This window comes from Anolis sagrei, chromosome 4, assembly GCF_037176765.1.
Source record: "Anolis sagrei isolate rAnoSag1 chromosome 4, rAnoSag1.mat, whole genome shotgun sequence".
Lineage (NCBI taxonomy): Eukaryota > Metazoa > Chordata > Lepidosauria > Squamata > Dactyloidae > Anolis > Anolis sagrei.
The window spans coordinates 5,290,366-5,312,024 of record NC_090024.1 but is presented as its reverse complement, the minus strand read 5'-3'; the positions used below and the strand labels follow the sequence as shown (position 1 = coordinate 5,312,024).

Below are 21,659 nucleotides of genomic sequence, written 5' to 3'. Positions count from 1 at the left end.
TAAATTCGAACCGATCAGCTCAATATAAACCTCCGGCTTCATCTAATGACTTAGATGAAGGGCTAGAAGGCAGGATCATCAAGTTTGCAGACGGCACCAAATTGGGAGGGATAGCCAATACTCCAGAGGACAGGAGCAGGATTCAAAACAATCTTGACAGGTTGGAGAGATGATGGGCCAAAACTAACAAAATGAAGTTCAACAATGACAAATGCAAGAGACTCCACTTAGGCAGAAAAAACGAAATGCAAAGATACAGAATGGGGGACGATGCCTGGCTCAAGAGCAGGACGTGGGAAAAAGATCTTGGAGTCCTTGTGGACAACAAGTTAAACATGAGCCAACAATGTGATGTGGCGGGAAAAAAAGCCAATGGGATTTTGGCCTGCATCAAGAGGAGCATAGTGTCTAGATCCAGGGAAGTCATGCTACCCCTCTATTCCGCTTTGGTTAGACCACAGCTGGAATATTTTGTCCAGTTCTGGGCACCACAATTCAAGAGAGATCTTGACAAGCTGGAATGTGTCCAGAGGAGGGCGACTAAAATGATCAAGGGTCTGGAGAACAAGCCCTATGAGGAGCGGCTTCAAGAGCTGGGCATGTTTAGCCTAAAGAAGAGAAGGCTGAGAGGAGATATGATAGCCATGTATAAATATGTGAGAGGAAGCCACAGGGAGGAGGGAGCAAGCTTGTTTTCTGCTTCCATGGAGACTAGGACATGGAACAATGGCTTCAAACTACAAGAGAGGAGATTCCATCTGAACATGAGGAAGAACTTCCTGACTGTGAGAGCCGTTCAGCAGTGGAACTCTCTGCCCCGGAGCGTGGTGGAGGCTCCTTCTTTGGAAGCTTTTAAACAGGGGCTGGATGGCCATCTGTCAGGGGTGATTTGAATGCAATATTCCTGCTTCTCGGCAGGGGGTTGGACTGGATGGCCCATGAGTTCTCTTTGAACTCTTTGATTCTATGATTCTATGGTCCAGTTCCATCGTTGGTGTGTTTCAGAATGCTCTTTGACTGTAGATGAACTATAAATCCCAGCAAATACAACTCCCAAACGGCAAAATCAATCCCCGCTCCCCCAACCTCACCAGAATTCAAATATGGGCAAATTGGATATTTGTGCCAAATTTGGTCCAGTGAATGAGAATACATCCTGCTTATCAGATATTTACATGACGATTCATAACAGTAGCAAAATGACAGTTATGAAACCGCAACGACAATAATGTTATGGTTGGGGGTCAGCACAACATTTTCCCCATGAATGTGTCCAGTCCCTTCTGAAGCTGCCAGTATTTGTGTTTTTGACCACATCTTGGGACAGAGAATTCCCAAACTTTAGTCCAAAGGAGTGCACCAACTACTTTGTCTTCTGGTTTGCTCCTAGTCCATGTTCCTTCAGCAATTTTGGATATATCCAGATTCTAAAATCAAGACATGGAAGTCATTATCCTCCCTTCTTCTTCCATCCTTTCATGTACCCTTTGATTGCATCCTTTTCCAAAACTTTCCTCAATCAATCATCATCATTTTGGGCTTTTCTCTGCCTCGAAACCGGCTTTTGGAAAGGATTTGTTCCATCCTCAGCCCAGGAGCCGAAGGCTAAAGCACCTCCCGAGTGAATTGCTTGCTTCCTCTCCCTGAGGACAGGAGGCCTTTGAGGAGCTGCTTTCTGATCTCTTCATTTGTTTGCCTCTAATTATGTCTCCAACCTCCACCCCAATTTGCTTTCCCGTTATTGATTTGTCGGCAACTTTTTCCATATCTGCCAAGGCTGCCTTGTTTGGCAGGGCCACCCTGTGAGTCTCACTTTTTTTTTGCAGATGAATCACAGCTCAGCCTTTGAAAGCTCTTTCCTTTTGTAATGCAAAGCCTTTACATGCTTGGACACAGAGAAAGGGACTCTCACCGGAGGCATCTGCAAATCTTTCTCCTTCCAGCGGTCACCTCTTGACAGCTCAGGCCTTGCTCATCCGCCCACGCCGTTTATTTACATGGCACTACAGCCCTGGGATTTCCGCCGCATCAGGTCTTCTTGGAGTGAGGCATCCTCAGAGGTCTTAAGAACACGGAAATGCTGGACCACTCTCACAACCACCATGTCAGGCTACAACAGAGAAGCCATTGAAATCCACAAGCATGTGGACAATTTCAGCAGAAAGGAAGAAACCATGGAAATGAACAAAATCTGGCTACCAGTATTTTAAAAAACTCTAAAATTATAACAGTAAATAAAAAACAACACTCAAACTCGGGGGAACTCCAGACAAGAAACAATCAGGGACAGCTAATCACCCCTCAACAAAGGATTTCCCCAGGCAGTAACAAGTCACACCTAAAAACTGTCAGGCTATCAAATGCTAATCAAGGTGGCCAATTGAAACATTCACACCTACAGTACCGCCAACAGAAAATAGTTTTTTCTCCCACTCTGGACTTTCCACAGATATATAAACCCAATTTTCCTGGTTTCCAACAGACCTCACAACCTCTGAGGATGCTTGTCACAGATGCAGGCGAAACATCAGGAGAGAATACTTCTAGAACATGGCCATACAGCCCGAAAAACCTTCAACAACCCAGAGGCTGGATGGCCATCTGTCAGGGGTACTTTCAATGTGCTTTGCTTGCATGGCAGGAAGTTGGATTAGATGTCCCATGTGGTCTCTTCCAATCACTCTATTATTCTGTGATTCTATGATGGAGATCACTCTACATGTGTGCTAAAGCTGTGCATGTGCAGTTAGACTTCATAAAAAGAAAGAGTTGGAAGAAAACTCTCCCAGACCATCTGGTCCCGTGCTGGTCCCTCACCAAACATCAACTCCCAAGATTCAATAGCATTGAGCCAGATTAGTGGCTATCGAAACAGTATTCATTCTGCAGTATAGATGCACCCTTAATAGTTTTACACTTTTGTACGTACTTTGTTTACATTTCTTCTAAGCTACCTTGAGTTCAGTGCTGCAAGAATGTTAGGAAAAGAAGAGTATGAGCCACTAAGCATTTGCTAGGCGAAAACTAGTAAGAGGGAGTAGGAAAAATAACATAATGAAGAATCAAAGACAGTGGTTGGGCCAAATGCATGATATAAAATGATAAAACTCTGGATGAGATAGCAGTGAAAAGGTATATTTGTGAGGGAGGAGCTTGTAGGGGATGGAACAGTGGGATTAGGCCTTCAGTAATGTGCGGGGAAGTTCAATATGTGGACATCACTGTAGGTGAAAACAACGGGAATTAAATGTATGGTCACTCTCCAAAAGCACATCGGAAAAGCCAAGTTTTCACAACCACAAGAACCACAACCCCTCCACTCCCTTGAATTGCCAACAGTAATGTTTCTGGGAGTCTATCGTGCCACCGGATGGATGGATTTCAGTGATGTATCTCACTGCTCTTGATGCACCAGCCCTCTCAATTTTGGACCCTGACCCTTTCCTCCGGAGCAGTCAAAGCCTTCTCTGGCACCATGCGCCTGCTCACAGCCATTCTTCCCCGGCTGGCGCATGTACTTGGCGCTCCTTCTCGTCGCTCGAAGCTGTTCAATCATCATAATGAAAAAGCAGCTTCGGAGCAGAGCTTTCACTAACTAGAAATTATATACCTGGTTCCCAGAAGACGGATTGCGCCGCTCTCGAAATCTGCGAGGGAACAAGTGAGCCAGGGTTTTGCGATCTACCAAGATGGATCGCACAATTTGAACGTGATCGAACATGGATGTTTAACAGGAACAGGGGGAAGAAGGCCTTCTTTTCCCTTTGCCCAAATCTCATCAGGACCCCCTTCCGAAGGCAGGCTCTGCTTGGCCAAAGGCTGGATCCTTCCCTCCCAGTTCGTGGCAAAGCCAGATATTTATCGGATCTCTCGGAAATGTATTCCCCAGGCCACCAAACTCTTTGATAAATGACAGGCGCCCGTAAAACCTGTTCGCTCAACCGGCACCCCGCTTCTCCGTTCCTGAATTTGCCTTCATTTGCTGTCCTTGCGAGTAATGGATGGTGTTGCGTTTCGAAATGATTACTCACTCCGATTATTCTTTTCCTCTCCCTTTGCATATCCTCGATTGGTGCAGAGATCATTAATACTTGTTGGGTTTATTGGTCGGAGTTGGGGATCATTTTTTTCCCTTCTCCCTTGGATGACTAGAAAGGGAATTGAATCCCCAAGATGAAGGGTCATAGAATCCTAGAGTTGGAGGGGACCCCAAGGGCCATCCAGTCCAACCCTTTTCTGCCAGGCAGGAAGGCACCATCAAAGCACTCCTGACAGATGGCCATGCTTAAAAGCCTCCAGAGAAGGAGGATCCACCAGACTCTCAAGCAGCATATTCCTCTGCCAAATGTCTCTTACCTTCAGAACATTCTTCTTCAGTGTTTGAGGGAAAAGGAGGAAGAAAAAAGAGCCACAAACAAAATGCAATCCGAGGCAATGCTGGGTGTATAGTAATAAAATCATAAAGCTGGAAGGGACTCCATGAGGACTGCAAGATCTTTTTTACACAACCTGCTATCGAGCCAGGCATCGTCCGAATGCATCTCCTCCTATGAACCAGTTAGGACATTAAGATCATCTAGAGAGGCCTTGCTCTTAGTCCCGCCTGCATCACAGGTACATCTGGCAGGGACGAGAGACAGGGCCTTCTCAGTGGTGGCCCCTCGGCTGTGGAACGCCCTTCCTACAGAAATTAGATCGGCCCCCTCCCTGTTGGCATTTCGGAGGAAAGTGAAGACCTGGTTGTTCGAGAAGGCATTTGAATAGGCAGTGTAATGAACACAAAAATATGGAACAACGGATGATGAGATTGGATCATGATTTTACTTGAGATGCTAATGAGATGCTATATTGATATTTAACTGTTTATTATGTTGTTGTTTAATTGTTTTTTAACTGCTTTTATATGTCAAGCATTGAATTTTTGCTATTGTTAACCACTTTGAGTCGCCCGAGGGCTGAGAAAAGCGGTATATAAGTGTAATAAATAAATAAATAAATTGTCCCCCATTCTGTCTCTTTGCATTTCCTTTTTTCTTCCTAATTGGAGTATCTTGCACTTGTCACGATTGTACTTCATTTTGTTAGTTCAACAGGGACAAATGCAAGAGACTCCACTTAGGCAGAAAAAGGGAAATGCAAAGATACAGAATGGAGGATGCCTGGGTCCACAGCAGGTTGTGTGAAAAAGATCTCATGCAGCGGCAACAAAAGCCAATGGGATTTTGGCCTACATAAATAGGAGCTTACTGTCCAGATCTCGGGAAGTCATGCTCCCCCTCTATTCTAGTCTGCCTTGGTCAGACCACTTTACCTGGAATCACACAGTGTCCAGTTCCAGGCACCGCACTTAAAGGGAGATATTGACTCTAAGCTAGAATGAGTCCAGAGGAGGAGGGCGACTCAAAGGACCAAGGGTCTGGAGAGCAAGCCCTATGAGGAGCGACTTAAAGAGCTGGGCATGTTTAGCCTGCAGAAGAGAAGGCTGAGAGGAGACATGAGGAGGGCCAGGGATCAAGAGGTGAGGGGAATTTATAGGGAGGAAGGAGCAAGCTTGTTTTCTTCTGCCCTGGAGACTAGGACGCAATGGAACAATGGCTTCAAATTACAGGAAAGGAGATTCCACCTGAATATGAGGAAGAACTTCCTAACTGTGAGAGCTGTTCAGCAGTGGAACTCTCTGCCCTAGAGTGTGATAGAGGCTTCTTCTTTGGAGGCTTTGAAACAGAGGCTGGATGGCCAACTGTCGGGGATGCTTTGAATGCAATTTTCCTGCTTCTTGGCAGAATGGGGTTGGACTGGATGGCCCATGAGGTCTCTTCCAACTCTAGGATTCCATGATTCTGGAAGCCCAAGGGCCATGTAGCCTGTCTTCTCAAGAATCAACTGCTAAATTCACCCCTGAGAAATGGACCTCTGATAAAAATCCTTCAGTTTTTGCAAATGTGGGGTTAGGTAAGATGGGAAATCCAACGTGATCTGTTTAAAATGCCCTTTGAGAGCATCTTCTGGCTGTGGTGCGATGGTGACATTTTAAATATGTTTTAGAAATTCTTTCCTCTCCTTTCAGTTTGCAATTCATAATTAAGACCAGGAGGAACATGAGCGATGTGGGGATTTATTTATTTATTTTGGGGTTTAACTTCCCCTCGGAGCCTCTTGAAGAAAGTGACAGACAATTTTACAACGTGGGTCGTAAGAATTTCATGACACCTCGTAAATAAATAAATAAAAATATCACTTTGCACCCCGCCCAATGCCCTGGATTTATAGCAAGTGAGGCCTTTCACTGGAAGGAAGGAGAAGGCTCGCAATGTGATTAAACAAGCCACATCCACCACCGTCTGGGAAACAAAAAGGATGACCTGAATGGCAACTAACTTCTCCTCGCCTTCTGTTGCCTTCTCTTGCCTTGTTTGTCAATCCCTTCCACCACCTCCCAAACAGATCTTATTCTCATTCCGTTGCTATCTTCCACCATCAAATAAAAGGCTGCTGCTATTATAGCTCAGGAAAATATCAGGCTTGTCTTGCAGCTGTAAATCTTCCCTTTTGAAAAGTTTCTCCCTGAACATGATGCATATTTATGATCATGCTGTTGTTGTAAATTGCTATCGAGTTGACTTTAGTTCAGTGATTCCCAACTTGTGGTCTGTGGATCACCAGTGGTCTGCAAGAACGAAAATATGGTCCATGTCCTCACCATTACTACACCGTTGCCTCAAAACCACGCAGCAACGAGAGTGACTGGTCTCACAAAACCTTCCTATGGTTCAGAGGCATCAGGCATCCCATGAAAGATCACTACTACCACATGTTGAGATTAACTTCACAATTCAGCAGCAGATCAGTTGCACAACTTCAGCGCTTTCCAGTAGCTTCTTCCTGCACAGTATTTTCAGTCAACTGCTCCCACAGCCTGCAGTCACTCTGGAACCTTTTACAGACACTTGAGCATATGCCCGGCCACTGTCAGTTTTACCATTGTCTTTCCCCCAGTCTAGTTGATATTACAAACTTACCACAGCATACAGTTATATCTTGTCTTAGCAGACAGGTTCGCCTTCGACGAACAACATCACAGCACAAGGAGAGAGAATACACTGTACATGACTTCCTTATATACAATTCTATACAATTTCACATAGCAATCTCTGATTGGTTCCCAACTCATTAACTTAACTCAGACCCAGGATTACATCATTCAGAATCACCTGGACTAGGCCAGAACACATTCCCCAAATGAAGTTCTATATACAGTTAATGCATGACTCAGCATTTCCAATAGAAGCCCATTAGCAGTGCATGACTCAGCTATATTACATTGCAATACATTGTAAAACCTGACAGAAAGTTCAGGCTCAGTTTGCTGTAGGAATCTAGCACTGTTTTTCAGATGAATTGGTTGGCTTCCTCTCAGCTTTCTTTGACTTCCAGACTTGGAGAACGGTTCTGTGGATACCCTGGACTGCCAACAGATGAATAAATGGGTCCTATAGCTATATCATTAGACAAGATGATAGCACAGCTCAACAGTTCTTGGTTTTTAGGATTGTTCCTGGGGTCCTTTGGGGTACTACTTCCGAAAATTGCATTGGGTAGGCCACATCTGCTCTGGTTTCTTAGATAGGGTTATCATGGTAGATGACATATGTTATCTACCTCAAAACCTAGAGCTAATAATAATAATAATAATAATAATAATAATAATAATATACTTTATTTATATTCTGCTTTATCTCCCCGGAGGGACTCAGAGCAGACTATAGTTTTACATATATAAGGCAAACATTCAATGCCATTTTACACAGTACACAATGACACACAATACACAGACAGAGGTAAAGGTCTTTTCTTCCATCTCCAGTGTCTGTAGGCAATGCTCACTCCGGCCATGGGGAGGTGCTCCTCTTGCATTTTTCCATGCTGAGAAGCCTGTTTCCATAGACTTATCTGATGGTGTTGCTGGCATGTCTGCATGGGGTGCCCTTTTATCTCCCTGCCAAGGTGGTACCTATTGATCTACTCGCATTATATGCTTTCGAACTGCTAGGTAGGCAGAAGCTAGGGTTGACAGCCAGTAGTTCACCCAACTTGCAGATTTGAACTGCTAACTCTCTGGTCAGCACATTTCCGGCAGCTAGCGGTTTAACCTACTGCGCTGCCACGTGATAGGGGGAAACTGGTGTCATTTTTTGAATCAACATATCAAATATACCCAGGAACAGAGCTAACACCAAAATGTGTGTTGATCAGTATAATGCTCCTTAAAGAGAAGGCAGTTTAACCAGAACGACCATATTACAGGTGGGTTAATGTTTCCTGAGTTTGCATGACCTGAGCCCAGTGAATTTCTATCAGGGTGCTTGGAGGTCTCTCATTCTTAGGCTGAACGTGATATCAGTTCACAACACCAGCTATACATTTTAACCTATCTTAGATTTTCACACCTGGACTAACCACCAATTTCTTGCCAGGTTAGAATGGGGATGAAGTTGGAAGACTAAACAAGTGTTCATGGTACAGTAGTTACAATTGGCTCTTGTATCCACAGATTTGGAATCAATAGAACTAGTCATACAAGGCTTGAAAATATTTTTGAAAATTCCCAAAAGCAAACCTTGATTTTGCTATTTTGCATGAGAAATACCATTTCCCTACACCACTGTAGTTTATGGGGCATAAGCCTACACACATTTCAGTATCCAAAGTGTGTCATGGAGCCAAAACCCAGCAAATACCAAGGGTCCGCTGTACTAGTATTACCTGATAGCTTTGCCCACCTTTCCCTCCAGACTAACTGAATTGTCGAGCCTTTCAGTCAAGCCAGGCTCTCAGCTGCTTCTCTCCACAAAAGCCCAGATCTGCTGAGTTTCTACCTTATTCCCACCGAGGCTGCCGGCTCGCCACCTTCTCTCCCCAGCCACCCCCCTTTACTCTTTTGCCCAGCCAGCAAAGCGAAAGCTCCAGCAAGTTTCACAGATGTGGTCCTTCTCAATCGATGCGGTCTCTTAATTGCTCTTTCCTACTCAGGCGATGGAAATACAAACTTTGCAGCCTGCGCTATCCTCCATAGGATACTAGGGTATACGGAGCCTGCATTCACATCTTCCCCACTTTCTTTGACTTGCTTCCTGCCTCGCGTTTCCATTGCCAGCAATGTCAGCAAAGGCTTCCCATATCAGCAGGGCTTTGAATCCACTCCGAGCTTAGACTCCCTTTCCAAGGGCTCCCAAGGGGTGAATGTATTTGGGGATAGGGATCGGTGCCTTCTCAAGTCTGGCATGGACTTGTGCCCCACTGACAGGACCCCTTGCAGCAGTTGGTTGGATAGAACCACTTACAGCCTTGAGTCAGAAAACCTACTTAGTTTTCTCTTCTCCCCTCTTTCTCTACTCATCCCAGAGCTGGCTGTGTGTTTGCCTTGAGCTTGCCTTCTCTCTCTGTAGAATTGTGTCTGTGTGTCTTCAAGTTGTTTCTGGTTTACAGTGATCCCATCTTAGGGTTTTCTAGGGCTGGGAGTCTGTCATTCACCAGGGTCACCCAATGGGGAATTGAACTCTAAAGTCGTAGTCTAATGCTCAGACTGATACTGATCCTAGTACAATATGCAAAAAGACATGCTACAGTGTTCCCTTGCTACTTCGCAGTTCACTTACTGCGGACTCACTGTTTTGCGGTTTTTAAGTAGCGAGAGAACACTGTAGCATGGAGGGAAGAAGAGCCACCCCATTGCCCTCTTTACCTTCCTCCTCCTCGTCGCCGCCTGGGCCTCCTGCATCTAGAGGCTCAAGCGACGACAAGGAGGAGGAAGGTAAAGAGGGTGAGGGGTGGCTCTTCTTCCCCCCTCGCTCTCTTTACCTTCCTCTTCCTCCTCCTCGTTGCCACCTGGCCCTCTTGCAGCAAGAGGCCCAAGCGATGACAAGGAGGAGGAAGGTAAAGAGGGTGAGGGGTGGCTCTTCTTCCCCCCTCGCTCTCTTTACCTTCCTCTTCCTCCTCCTCGTTGCCACCTGGCCCTCTTGCAGCAAGAGGCCCAAGCGATGACAAGGAGGAGGAAGGTAAAGAGGGTAAGGGGGTGGCGCTTCTTCCCCCATCGCTCTCTTTACCTTCCTCTTCCTCCTCGTCACCACCTGGGCCTCTTGCAGCAAGAGGCCCCACTGGGGAAGGGGAAGGAGGGTAAATAGGGTGAGTGAGCGGCTCTTCTTCCACCTCACCCTCTTTACCTTCCTCTTCCTCCTCCTCGTCGCCACCTGGGCCTCTTGCAGCAAGAGGCCCCAGCAATGGCAAGGCGGAGGAAGGTAAAGAAGGTGAGGGGTGGCTCTTCTTCCCCCCTCACTCTCTTTACCTTCCTCCTCCTCCTCCTTGTCGCCACTTGGGCCTCTTGCGGCAAGAGCCCCCCCCCTCCCCCGGCGGCGAGGGGGAGGAAGGTAAAGAGGGTGAACAGGTGGCTCTTCTTCCTCTTTGCCCTCTTTACCTTCCTCTTCCTCCTCCTCATTGCCACCTGGGCCTCTTGCCACTACTTGGGCCCCGCTACACCTCCGCCACTTCCTGTATCGCAGAGCCCAAGTGGCGGCAAGAGGTCCAGGGAAGAAGGAGGAAGAGGAAGGTAAAGAGGGCAAGGAGGGAAAGGGAGGGGGCATCCTATTTTGGGGTTTTTCACTAATTGTGGGGGGGTGCTGGAACATAACCCCCGCGATGATGATGATGATGATGATGATGATGATAATATACTTTATTTATACCCCGCCACCATCTCCCCAAGGGACTCGGAGCGGCTTACATGAGGCCAAGCCCGACAACACATCAATAAAACAGAAAAGCGATAAACAAAAAACAATACAATTAGTATAAATCACATATAAACAATAACACACAAGGATTTAAAAACCTATGGCCACGCCAAATGTAATAGTTAAAATTTTAAAAATAATCGCTGGGCATGAACAGAGGTGGGATGTACCTGGTAGGAGGGTTTTAAAAGAAATGAAGGGAGAGCAACCCAATGAATAGTTAAAGTGCTTCTGAGGACATTTTGCTGGGAATTATTTCCTTATTCAGGGAAGGCACACTGGAACAGCCACGTTTTCAGGCTCCTCCTAAAGACTGCCAATGTGGGGGCTTGCCTGATATTCCAGGGTCAGGGGGCCACCACCAAGAAGGCCCTCTCCCTCGTCCCCACCAATTGTGCCTGCGAAGGGAGCGGGAGCGAGAGCATGGCCTCTCCAGATGATCGAAGAGATTGCATGGGTTCGTACACAGAAATGTGGTCACACAGGTAGGCGGGTCCCAGGGCTTTGTAGGTAAGAACCTGCACCTTGAATTGGGACTGGAAAATAAATGGCAGCCAGTAGAGCTCCTTAAACAGGAGGGTTGACCGCTCCCTGTAAGTCGCTCCAGTTAGTAACCTGGCTGCCGCCCGTTGTACCAGTTGAAATAAGCGAGGGAACACGGTATAAATGGCTTTTGCCTCAAGAGAAAATGGGTGCGAGTGCCCTGAAAGCAGAGTGAAGGAAAGATTTGCTCCTGTACATTTCTCTGCTGAAAATAGATTTCCCAATACTTAGAAAACCTGGTTAGGAAGCTTAGCATTGAAGTGAAATTTTGCTCAGTTTTCATGTGATATTTGTTGCGCAAAGCATGTTTTAGCCAACTCCCATGCAAAAGACACACAAACAAGAAGAAAAAGGAACAGAAAAACTTTTTATCAGCAGAGGCATCAATTTGCAATGTTGCATACGGAATCAAACATTGCAACAAGCTTCCATAGTCTTTGTAAGTAACACAGAATAAGGCTTCTTCATCTTCATTCAAATGAGGGAGCAAAACCTTGAGTAAATAGCTATTCCGTCAAAGAGCATCACTGTTAGAGCATTGCAGAATTACAGCATATTGCTTCTCTTCCTCAGAGTAGTGTATTGCTTCTCCAAACTGTATTCCAAAATCCATACAGTTATACCCCACTGGGTATAACTGTATGTGACCCAAACACACTGGCTGACCTACATTACCAGCTGTACATAATAATTAACATCATAAGGCTTTTCTTTAACACACACTTGATCCTGCTATGGCTTACTGTAACAATATTTACATATCTCAAAATATTTTAGGAAACCGTTCTGTGCAAACATATTGATCTTTTTCCCTGCATTTTTTTTGTGCTCAAAAAGACCAACATAGGTTTCTGGGAAGTGTTTCTCCTCCTTTTTCTTGTGTAAGCAAAACTCTGTGTTTTGTACATAGAATCATAGAATCAAAGTGTTGGAAGAGACCTCATGGGCCATCCAGTCCAACCCCATTCTGCCAAGAAGCAGGAATATTGCATTCAAATCACCCCTGACAGATGGCCATCCAGCCTCTGTTTAAAAGCTTCCAAAGAAGGAGCCCCCACCACACTCCGGTGCAGAGAGTTCCACTGCTGAACGGCTCTCACAGTCAGGAAGTTCTTCCTCATGTTCAGATGGAATCTCCTCTCTTGTAGTTTGAAGCCATTGTTCCGCATCCTAGTCTTGATCATTTTAGTCATTTTAGTCACCTTCCTCTGGACACATTCCAGCTTGTCAATATCTCTCTTGAATTGTGGTGCCCAGAATTGGACACAATATTCCAGGTGTTGTCTAACCAAAGCGGAATAGAGGGGTAGCATTACTTCCCTAGATCTAAAAACTATGCTCCTATTGATGCAAACAAAAGCACTATCTCCAAAAGATATGTGGCTTTTTATCCTGCAAAAATCATGTAATAACAACTGTCTCACGTAAAGATACTGTTTCCTGAAACATTTGTGGGATTTGTTGATCCAACACTTTTTGCCCAGACACAGATCTATTAGGAAATCCATTTTTCTATTTGAAAAAATGGTTTCATTTGTGCAGAATCCTCCAAACGCCCCACCTGGACTTCTGCACAGAATAATTTCCCCAGGCCCTTCCTAATGTTCAAATCCTAGGTGAAACCTGCGCTGAGAACTAAGGGAACTCTTCATTATTGCAAGCAAGGGCAAAATAATCAATGATGTCCTTCCCTTCTGAAAGCAGACCGTGGATTTCCTAGGCTTGCAGCAAACAGGGAAACCCCTTGGCGTGGACTTCACGCTCTTCACTGGTGAGCCATGAATGAGAGACCTCGAAGGCAGCCGATCAGGTCTTGCAAAGTCTGGACAGCCATTGTGGCTTCCTTTGTTGAGTTTCTCAATCCGGAAGGCATTTTCCTTTTGTCCATCTCCATTCTACCTTGCTCTGCATTGTTGTCTTTTCTATTGTTCTGTCTTCCCGTGGTATTTATTTATTTAAAGCATTCATATTCTGCCCTTCTCACCCCGAGGGGGACTCAGGGCGAAGCACAACATATATACGGAAAACATTCAATGCTGGGACATAAAGTAAACAATAAATATACATAAGCACTAATATAAGTTATCTCCACTTTAAAATCAATTGTTTAAAACCATCTCAGATTTTATTTATCATGTCAGGAGCAAACCAAACAGTTGTATTGCATTTTTTAACCAACAAACAAACCACAAAGTTTGCAAGCTTGGTAGACGATTAAATGTCCTTTGACCAGTATCTGGCCACTTGGAGTGCCTCTGGTGTTGTTGCAAGAAGGTCCTCCATCGTGCATATGGTGGGGCTCAGGTTGCATTGCAGCAGGTGGTCAGTGGTTTGATCTTCTCCACATTCGCATGTCGTGGATTCCACTTTGTGGCCCCATTTCTTGAGGTTGGCTCTGCGTCTCGTGGTGCCAGAGCGCAGCCTATTCAGTGCCTTCCAAGTCGCCCAGTCCTCTTTGTGCCCAGGGGGGAGTCTCTCATTTGGTATCAGCCATTGGTTGAAGTTCTGGGTTTGAGTCTGCCACTTTTGGACTCTCTCTTGCTGAGTGTCTCTGCAGATCTTAGAAAACTATTTCTAGATTTAAGTCATTGACGTGCTGGCTGATACCCAAACAGGGGATGAGCTGGAGATGTTTCTGCCTTGGCCCTTTCACTATTGGCTGCTACTTCCCGGTGGATGTCAGGTGGTCCTATACCGGCGAAGCAGTGTAATTTCTCCAGTGGTGTAGGGCGCAGGCACCCCGTGATAATACGGCATGTCTCATTAAGAGCCACATCCACTGTTTTAGCGTGGTGAGATGTGTTCCACACTGGGCATGCATACTCAGCAGCAGAGTATGGGCAGATGTCTTCACTGTGTCTGGTTGTGATCCCCAGGTTGTGCCAGTCAGCTTTCGTATGATATTGTTTCTAGCGCCCACTTTTTGCTTGATGTTCAGGCAGTGCTTCTTGTAGGTCAGAGCAATATGCCCAAATATGAACAAAGATGGAGTTTGGGGGAAATAGACCTTCTCTTTTGGGAGTTGTAGTTACTGGGATTTATAATTCACCTAAAATCAAAGAGCATTCTGAACCCCACCAATGACAGAATTGGGGCAAACTTCCCACACAGAACACCCATGACCAACAGAAAATACTTAAGGCCATCCAATCCAACTCCCTTCACCAGGGCAAGAAAACATAATCAAAGCCCTCCTGACAAAGAGCCATCCAACTCATCTAGATATGTAGATGAGAGACATCTAGATGTGTATGATTCACACACGTACACAAATATAGTATCATAGATTTGAAAGGGACCCCTAAAGAAGGACAAACCAGAGTAGGCAAACCAGACAATTTCCACATCAACACTGACAAAGAAATACTGTTTTACCCACAAGCATGAAGAAATAACATATATTAGAAACCAACGTTTCCAGATCACCAGACTGGGCCACAGCAATGCATGGCAGGGGATTGCTAGTTCAAAATAATATATCTTTACTCAGTCTTTACTTTCCTATTCCTACTCCACTTCGTCTCCATTCTTTCAACCAAGTTTCACTGCTCTTTTAGTTCTTAATTATGGGTAAATTCAGAATGCAGTGCCTTCCATCCCCTAATCCTCTCCTGAGCTGGTCAGATTGTAGGATCTCCATTCGTAAGGCAAAGCAAATGCCAGTTACAGGAGGGTAGATTTGGCTTGAACATTAGAAGAAACTTTTTGACAGTGAGAGAGAGCCATTCAGCCATGGAACAGAGAGTTTCTGGGCCTCCTTCCATGGACGTCTCTCCAAAGAGATGCTTCAGCTGGAGGTCCTGCATTGAGCAAAGGGCTGGAATAATGGATCATGAGACCCCATTCCAAGGCTATGATTCTCCATCTCTCTCCCTTCCTTCCATCCCCCAGGATTCATGTCACACACACACACACCCCTCCCCTTACCTGCGTGCGCTGTCTCTTTAAACGCTGGCTCACCTGCGTCACAGGTGACTAATTGCCAGCGCCTTCCCTGACTGCCGGCCTCCCTCTGATGTATGGGTGTTATATTAAGGGTGGAAAGGTGCTAAATGAGCCCTCTTTATTTTACATAAATTAGCGCAAAAGTCATGAATCAATGCCAACGCTGCTTACTCTTTGGCCCAAAGTTTGTTTAACAAGTTGGTTGTGGTTTGGTTGGTTTTTTTCCCCCAAAGGAAGGGAAGCAGAATGAGCCTAGACCTCCCACAAGGCGTGTGTTTGTGTGCATGGCTGTCTCATGCTTTGTTGCTTCCACCCCACCAGAGATTGAGGAGGTGCATTGATATAATTAATGCTGTTTGAGAGCACTTTAACTGCTATGGCTCAATGCTATAGAATCCTGGGACTTGTAGTTTTAAGAGGTCTGTAGTCTTGTCTGCCAAGGAGTTGGTGCCTCGTCAAGCTCCAATCCATTGGCTCCCTCTTTGACTTTTGCTGGGCAGCTTTCTCTTTGAGACCTAGAAACTTGATCATGCTTTGAGCACCAGAACATTATATCAAAATCATGGTCTCAAAGTCAGATTTGCAGTCCATGAAACACCTTCCCAGGATTATTCCCATTCTGCAGAAGTCTGCTTTCCATCAGATCTTTGTATAGGTCACAGCACCACTTTATGGCAAGGTTTAAAATTACAACCCAAATCTCAACGTTCTGCAAAAATCAGAGGTGAAATGATATTATTATTATGGGTTGTTGTGAGTTTTCTGGCCATGCTCCCAAAGCATTCTCTCCTGACATTTCGCCTGCTTCTATGGCAGGCATCCTCAGAGGTTGCGAGGTCTGTTGGAAACTAGGAAAATGATGTTTATATCTGTCCAGGGTGGGAGAAAGAGCTCTCAGATATATAAACCCATTTTCCTATTTCCAACAGACCTCACTACCTCTGAGGATGCCTGCCATAGATGCAGGCGAAACATCAGGAGAGAATGCCTCTAGAACATGGCCATATAGCCCGAAAAAACCTACAACAACCCAGAACTCTTGTCTGCTTGAGGCAAGTGTGAATGTTGCAATTGGCCACCTTGATTAGCATTTAATGTCCTAGCAGCTTCAGGGTCTAGCTGCTACCTGCCTGGGGGAATCCTTTATTGGGAGGTGATTAGCTCACCCTGGTTATTTCTTGTCTGGAATTCCCCTGCTTTTGAGTGTTTTCCTTTCTTTACTGTTCTGATTCTAGAGGTTTTTTTTAATACTGATAGCTAGATTTTGTTCATTTTCATGGTTTCCTCCTTTCTGTTGAAATTGTCCACATGGAAATCCATGTCCACGTGGATTTCAGTGGCTTCTCTGTGTAGCCTGACATGGTGGTTGTTAGAGTGGTCCAGCATTTCTGTGTTCTCAAACAATACGGTGTGTCCAAGTTGCTCGGTATGACTGACTTTTCAGGTTGAATTTGTCTGCAGTGCCTTTCATGTTCCTTGATTCGTGTCTGGGCAATGCTGCTGCATTTGGTGGTCCCTGCATGGTATGCTATAGACTCCTGCAGAGGCGAGAGGATCCCCCAGGCAGTAAGCAGCCAAACTTTGAAGCTGCAAGGCCATTAAATGATGTGAATGTTGCAATTGGCCATGTTGATGACCATGTTAGAATGAAGGAATGTTGCAGTTGGCCATGTTTTCGAAGCATTCTCTCCTGACGTTTCGCCTGCTTCTATGGCAGGCATACTCAGAGGTTGTGAGGTCTGTTGGAAACTAGGAAAATGGGGTTTATATATATGTGGAATAATGCCCAGGGTTGGAGAAAGAACTTGTCTGCTTGAGGCAGGCGTGAATGTTGCAATTGGCCACCTTGCTTAGCATTTAATGACCTAGCAGCTTCAGGGTCTAGCTGCTTCCTGCCTGGGAGAATCCTTTTTTAGCTAACCCTGGTTGTTTATTGTCTGCAATTCCCCTGTTTTTTGAGTGTTATTCTTTCTTTACTGTTCTGATTCTAGAACATCAACATGGTTAATTGCAACATTCACATCTGCCAGGCAAGCAAATGCTAATCAAGGTGGTGAGTTGAAACATTCACACCTAGATCCAGCAGACAAGAGCCCTTTGTCTTACCCTGGGTCATTCCACAGATATATAAAACCTTTTTCCTATTTCCAACAGACCTCACTACCTCTGAGGATGCTTGCCATAGATGCAGGCGAAACGTCAGGAGAGAATGCCTCTAGAACATGGCCATATAGCCCAAAAAAACCTACAACAATCCATTCACAACTGCTTTTTACTGCCTGGGGGAATCCTTTGTTGGGAGGTGATTAGCTGGCCCTGATTGTTTCTTGTCTGGAATTCCCCTGTTTTTGAGTGTTGTTCTTTATGTACTGTTATGTTTATGTACCAGGCGGTAAGAAGCCAGACCTTGAAACTGCTGGGCCATTAAATGCTAATTAATGTGGCCAGTGGCATATTAGGTCTAATCGTAGAGTCAAACGTCTAGTCCAACCCACTAAATTTCCATTTAGAACCACACAACTAAAGCATTGCTGGAAGAGGTCCATCCCAACTCTGTTGAAAGACCTCCAAAGATGGAAAGCCCAACACCCTTCAATTAAATACTAATTAATGTGGCCAATGGCAACATTCACACCTGCCTCAAACAGACAAAGTTCTTTCTCCCACCCTGGACATTCTACAGATTTATAAAACCCATTTTCCTAGTTTCCAACAGACCTCCCAACCTCTGAGGATGCCTGCCATAGATGTGGGGAAAACGTCAGGAGAGAATGCTTCTGGAACATAGCCATACAGCCTGGAAAACTCACAGCAACCCAGTGAGTTGCCATGAAAGCCTTCGGCAATACAATATTTATTCACTTTCAAGGCTTTCTGTATTTTCCTTTGAGGGTTTTCCAGAGTTGGAAATCTATTGGTTTTTTAAATGCCCGTTTGCTGAAAAATTACACTTTATTTTCTTTGAATAAATATTAACCATTTTTTCATAGAATCATAGAATCATAGAATCAAAGAGTTGGAAGAGACCTCATGGGCCATCCAGTCCAACCCCATTCTGCCAAGAAGCAGGAATATTGCATTCAAATCACCCCTGACAGATGGCCATCCAGCCTCTGCTTAAAAGCTTCCAAAGAAGGAGCCTCCAGCACACTCTGGGGCAGAGAGTTCCACTGCTGAACGGCTCTCACAGTCAGGAAGTTCTTCCTCATGTTCAGATGGAATCTCCTCTCTTGTAGTTTGAAGCCATTGTTCTGCGTCCTAGTCTCCAGGGAAGCAGAAAACAAGCTTGCTCCCTCCTCCTCCCTGTGGCTTCCTGTCACATATTTATACATGGCTATCATATCTCCTCTCAGCCTTCTCTTCTTCAGGCTAAACATGCCCAGCTCCTTAAGCCGCTCCTCATACGGCTTGTTCTCCAGATCCTTAATCCTTTGAGTCACCCTCCTCTGGACACATTCCAGCTTGCTCTTATTCAGCACATTAGAGCTAATCATAGAGTCAAACGTCTAATCCAACCCACTAAATTTCCATTTAGAACTACACAATTCAAGCATTGCTAGAAGAGGTCCATCCAAATTCTGTTAAAAGACCTCCAAAGGTGGAAAGCCCAACACCCTCCAAGACAATTTATTCTACTGCCACGCGGTTCTTCCTAAAGTTTCCCTGGGATCTCTGTTCTTGTAACGCGATTCGTTTTGCAGCCAATCTGCTGGAATTGCAAGACAACCGAGAGAGAGTTTGCCTTTGGGGAATTTTAATATAGATATCAAATTAAAATCAACAGACTCGTAATTAGGCGGAGAGGGAAGAGGGAAAAGGAATCCAGCAGCATTTTTGGAACGATTTTATTTCAGAGCGAGCTTTTGAGGATTCCTACCCACTTCTCTGAAATGAATGGTAAAGCTGGATCCACACCGCCCTATAATGCAGTTTCGGAATGCAGATGAACTGCACTGGAAATTCATTACACGAGTTCTCCTTTGCCAGTCTCCGCTTCTTGGCTTTTGGGTCTCGTCATCCTGAACGCTTTGACCTTGTCACCAGCCTCACAGACCTTTTTCCAACTGCATCCTGAACCGTCTGGCATGTGGAAAAGGATCCTTTCTCCCATTCCTTGAGTAGCAAGATACTATTTGTTTCCTTCCTCTAAGCAAAAGCATTGCAATCAAAGCTTTTTTTTCCTGTGGATTTGCTGGAAACGTCCCTATTTATTTATATACTGTACTAGCCGTCCCCTGTCATGCATTGCTGTGGCCCACATGGAGGTTCTGTGTGGGAAGTTTGGCCCATTTCTATCATTGGTGGGGTTCAGAATGCTCTGTGATTGTAGGTGAACTATAAATTCCAGCAACTACAACTCCCAAATGTCAAGATTCTATTTCCCCCAAACTCCACCAGTGTTCACATTTGGGCATATTGAGTATTCGTGTAGAGTTTGGTCCAGATCCATCACTGTTTGAGTCCACAGTGATCTCTGGATGTAGGTGAACTACAACTCCAAAACCAAAGGACACTGCCCATCAATCCCTTCCGTATTTTCTGCTGTTCATGGGAGAACTGTGTGCCAAGTTTGGTTCAATTCCATCGTTGGTGGGGTTCAGAATGCTCTGTGATTGTAGGTGAACTATAAATACCAGCAACTACAACTCCCAAATGTCAAGATTCTATTTTCCCCAAACTCCACCAGTGTTCACATTTGGGCATACTGAGTATTCGTGTAGAGTTTGGTCCAGATCCATCACTGTTTGAGTCCATAGTGATCTCTGGATGTAGGTGAACTACAACTCCAAAACCAAAGGACACTGCCCATCAATCCCTTCCAATATTTTTTGTTGGTCATGGGAGAACTGTGTGCCAAGTTTGGTTCAATTCCATCATTGGTGGGGTTCAGAATGCTCTGTAATTGTAGGTGAACTATAAATTCCAGCAACTACAACTCCCAAATGTCAGGATTCTATTTTCCCCAAACTCCACCAGTGTTCACATTTGGGCATACTGGGTATTTGTATAGAGTTTGGTCCAGATCCATCACTGTTTGAGTCCACAATGATCTCTGGATGTAGGTGAACTACAACTCCAAAACCAAAGGACACTGCCCATCAATCCTTTCCAGTATTTTCTGTTGGTCATTGGAGAAACTGTGTGCCAAGTTTGGTTCAATTCCATCATTGGTGGGGTTCAGAGTGCTCTGTGATTGTAGGTGAACTATAAATTCCAGCAACTACAACTCCCAAATGACAAAATCATTTTTTTTAGTGAAGGACATACATTGGGTTGTTAGGTGTCTTGTGTCCAAATTTGGTGTCAATTCGTCCAGTGGTTTTTGAGTTCTGTTAATCCCACAAACGAACATTACATTTTTATTTATATAGATTATTATTATTATGTTTATGTTTATGATGGGACCTGCAATTGCTTTAAGAGAAGCAGCGCTTTCCAAGGTTGTAAACAAGCTGGCTGGGGGATTCTGGGAGCTGTAATCCAATGTATCTAGAAGGTGTCAAATTCAGATAAATTGGAATAGTAGGTTCTTGTGGGTTTTTTCGGGCTATATGGCCATGTTCTAGAGGCATTTCTCCTGACATTTCACCTGCATCTATGGCAAGCATCCTCAGAGGTGAGGTCTGTTGGGTCCCAACAGACCTCACCTCTGAGGATGCTTGCCATAGATGCAGGCGAAACGTCAGGAGAAATGCCTCTAGAACATGGCCATATAGCCCGAAAAAACCCACAAGAACCTAGTGATTCCAGCCATGAAAGCCTTTGACAATAAATTGGAATAGTTTTTTAAAGGAGGACAAAACCTTGCAATCTTTTCACTTTCAGGCTGCCTGTCCTCATGGAGGCCATTTTCAACCTCAACCACCCTCTTGTCTCTTTTCTGCAGGGAAGCCGCTGCAAATCAAACCCCGCCTTTGACCGGTCCCTTCCCTTCGGTCCAAGCGCCAAGCGTCTCAGGGATTGTGAAGCTCTTCCAGAAGAACTACCTCAGAAGAATACCGTTTGGAGCTGATTTTGGGGGGCACACAGAGACTTCTTGCCCCTTTGGGGTTCTTTTCAGGGGAGAAGTGGGCTGTCCACCTGAGGACACCCCAGTTCCCCCCGCCCCAAAGGGAAGGAGGGCAGTGTTATGGTTTTATTTTCAAAATAAAGGTTTTCATGTCTATTGTTTCTGGACTCCTCATTCGGATCAGTCTTGGAGGGGCTTGCCGCCCCAATATTAAGTTTATAATGGGGCCAGCCATGGGGTTGTGGTTCTTTGTATTGTGGGCTGGAACTGACCCTAGGGGTTTATTTATTTATTTATTTATCTATCGTGTCATCAGCAACCAGACATTTGTATTACATTTTTAGCAAAAACAAACAAACTGACAAAGAACAAAA

The 21,659-nt window shown here is 45.0% G+C and overlaps 1 protein-coding gene across 1 annotated transcript in view; it reads left to right on the top strand.

Moving 5' to 3' along the window:
* Positions 1-21,446, top strand: part of ZC3H3 (zinc finger CCCH-type containing 3) — a 225,226-nt gene extending 203,780 nt beyond the window's left edge. The window contains exon 10 of the mRNA XM_067467003.1: positions 21,163-21,446. Within this exon, the coding sequence (XP_067323104.1) occupies positions 21,163-21,194 (32 nt within the window). The 3' untranslated portion in view covers positions 21,195-21,446. The remainder of the gene's footprint in view (positions 1-21,162) is intronic.
* Positions 21,447-21,659: the final 213 nt, after the last annotated feature.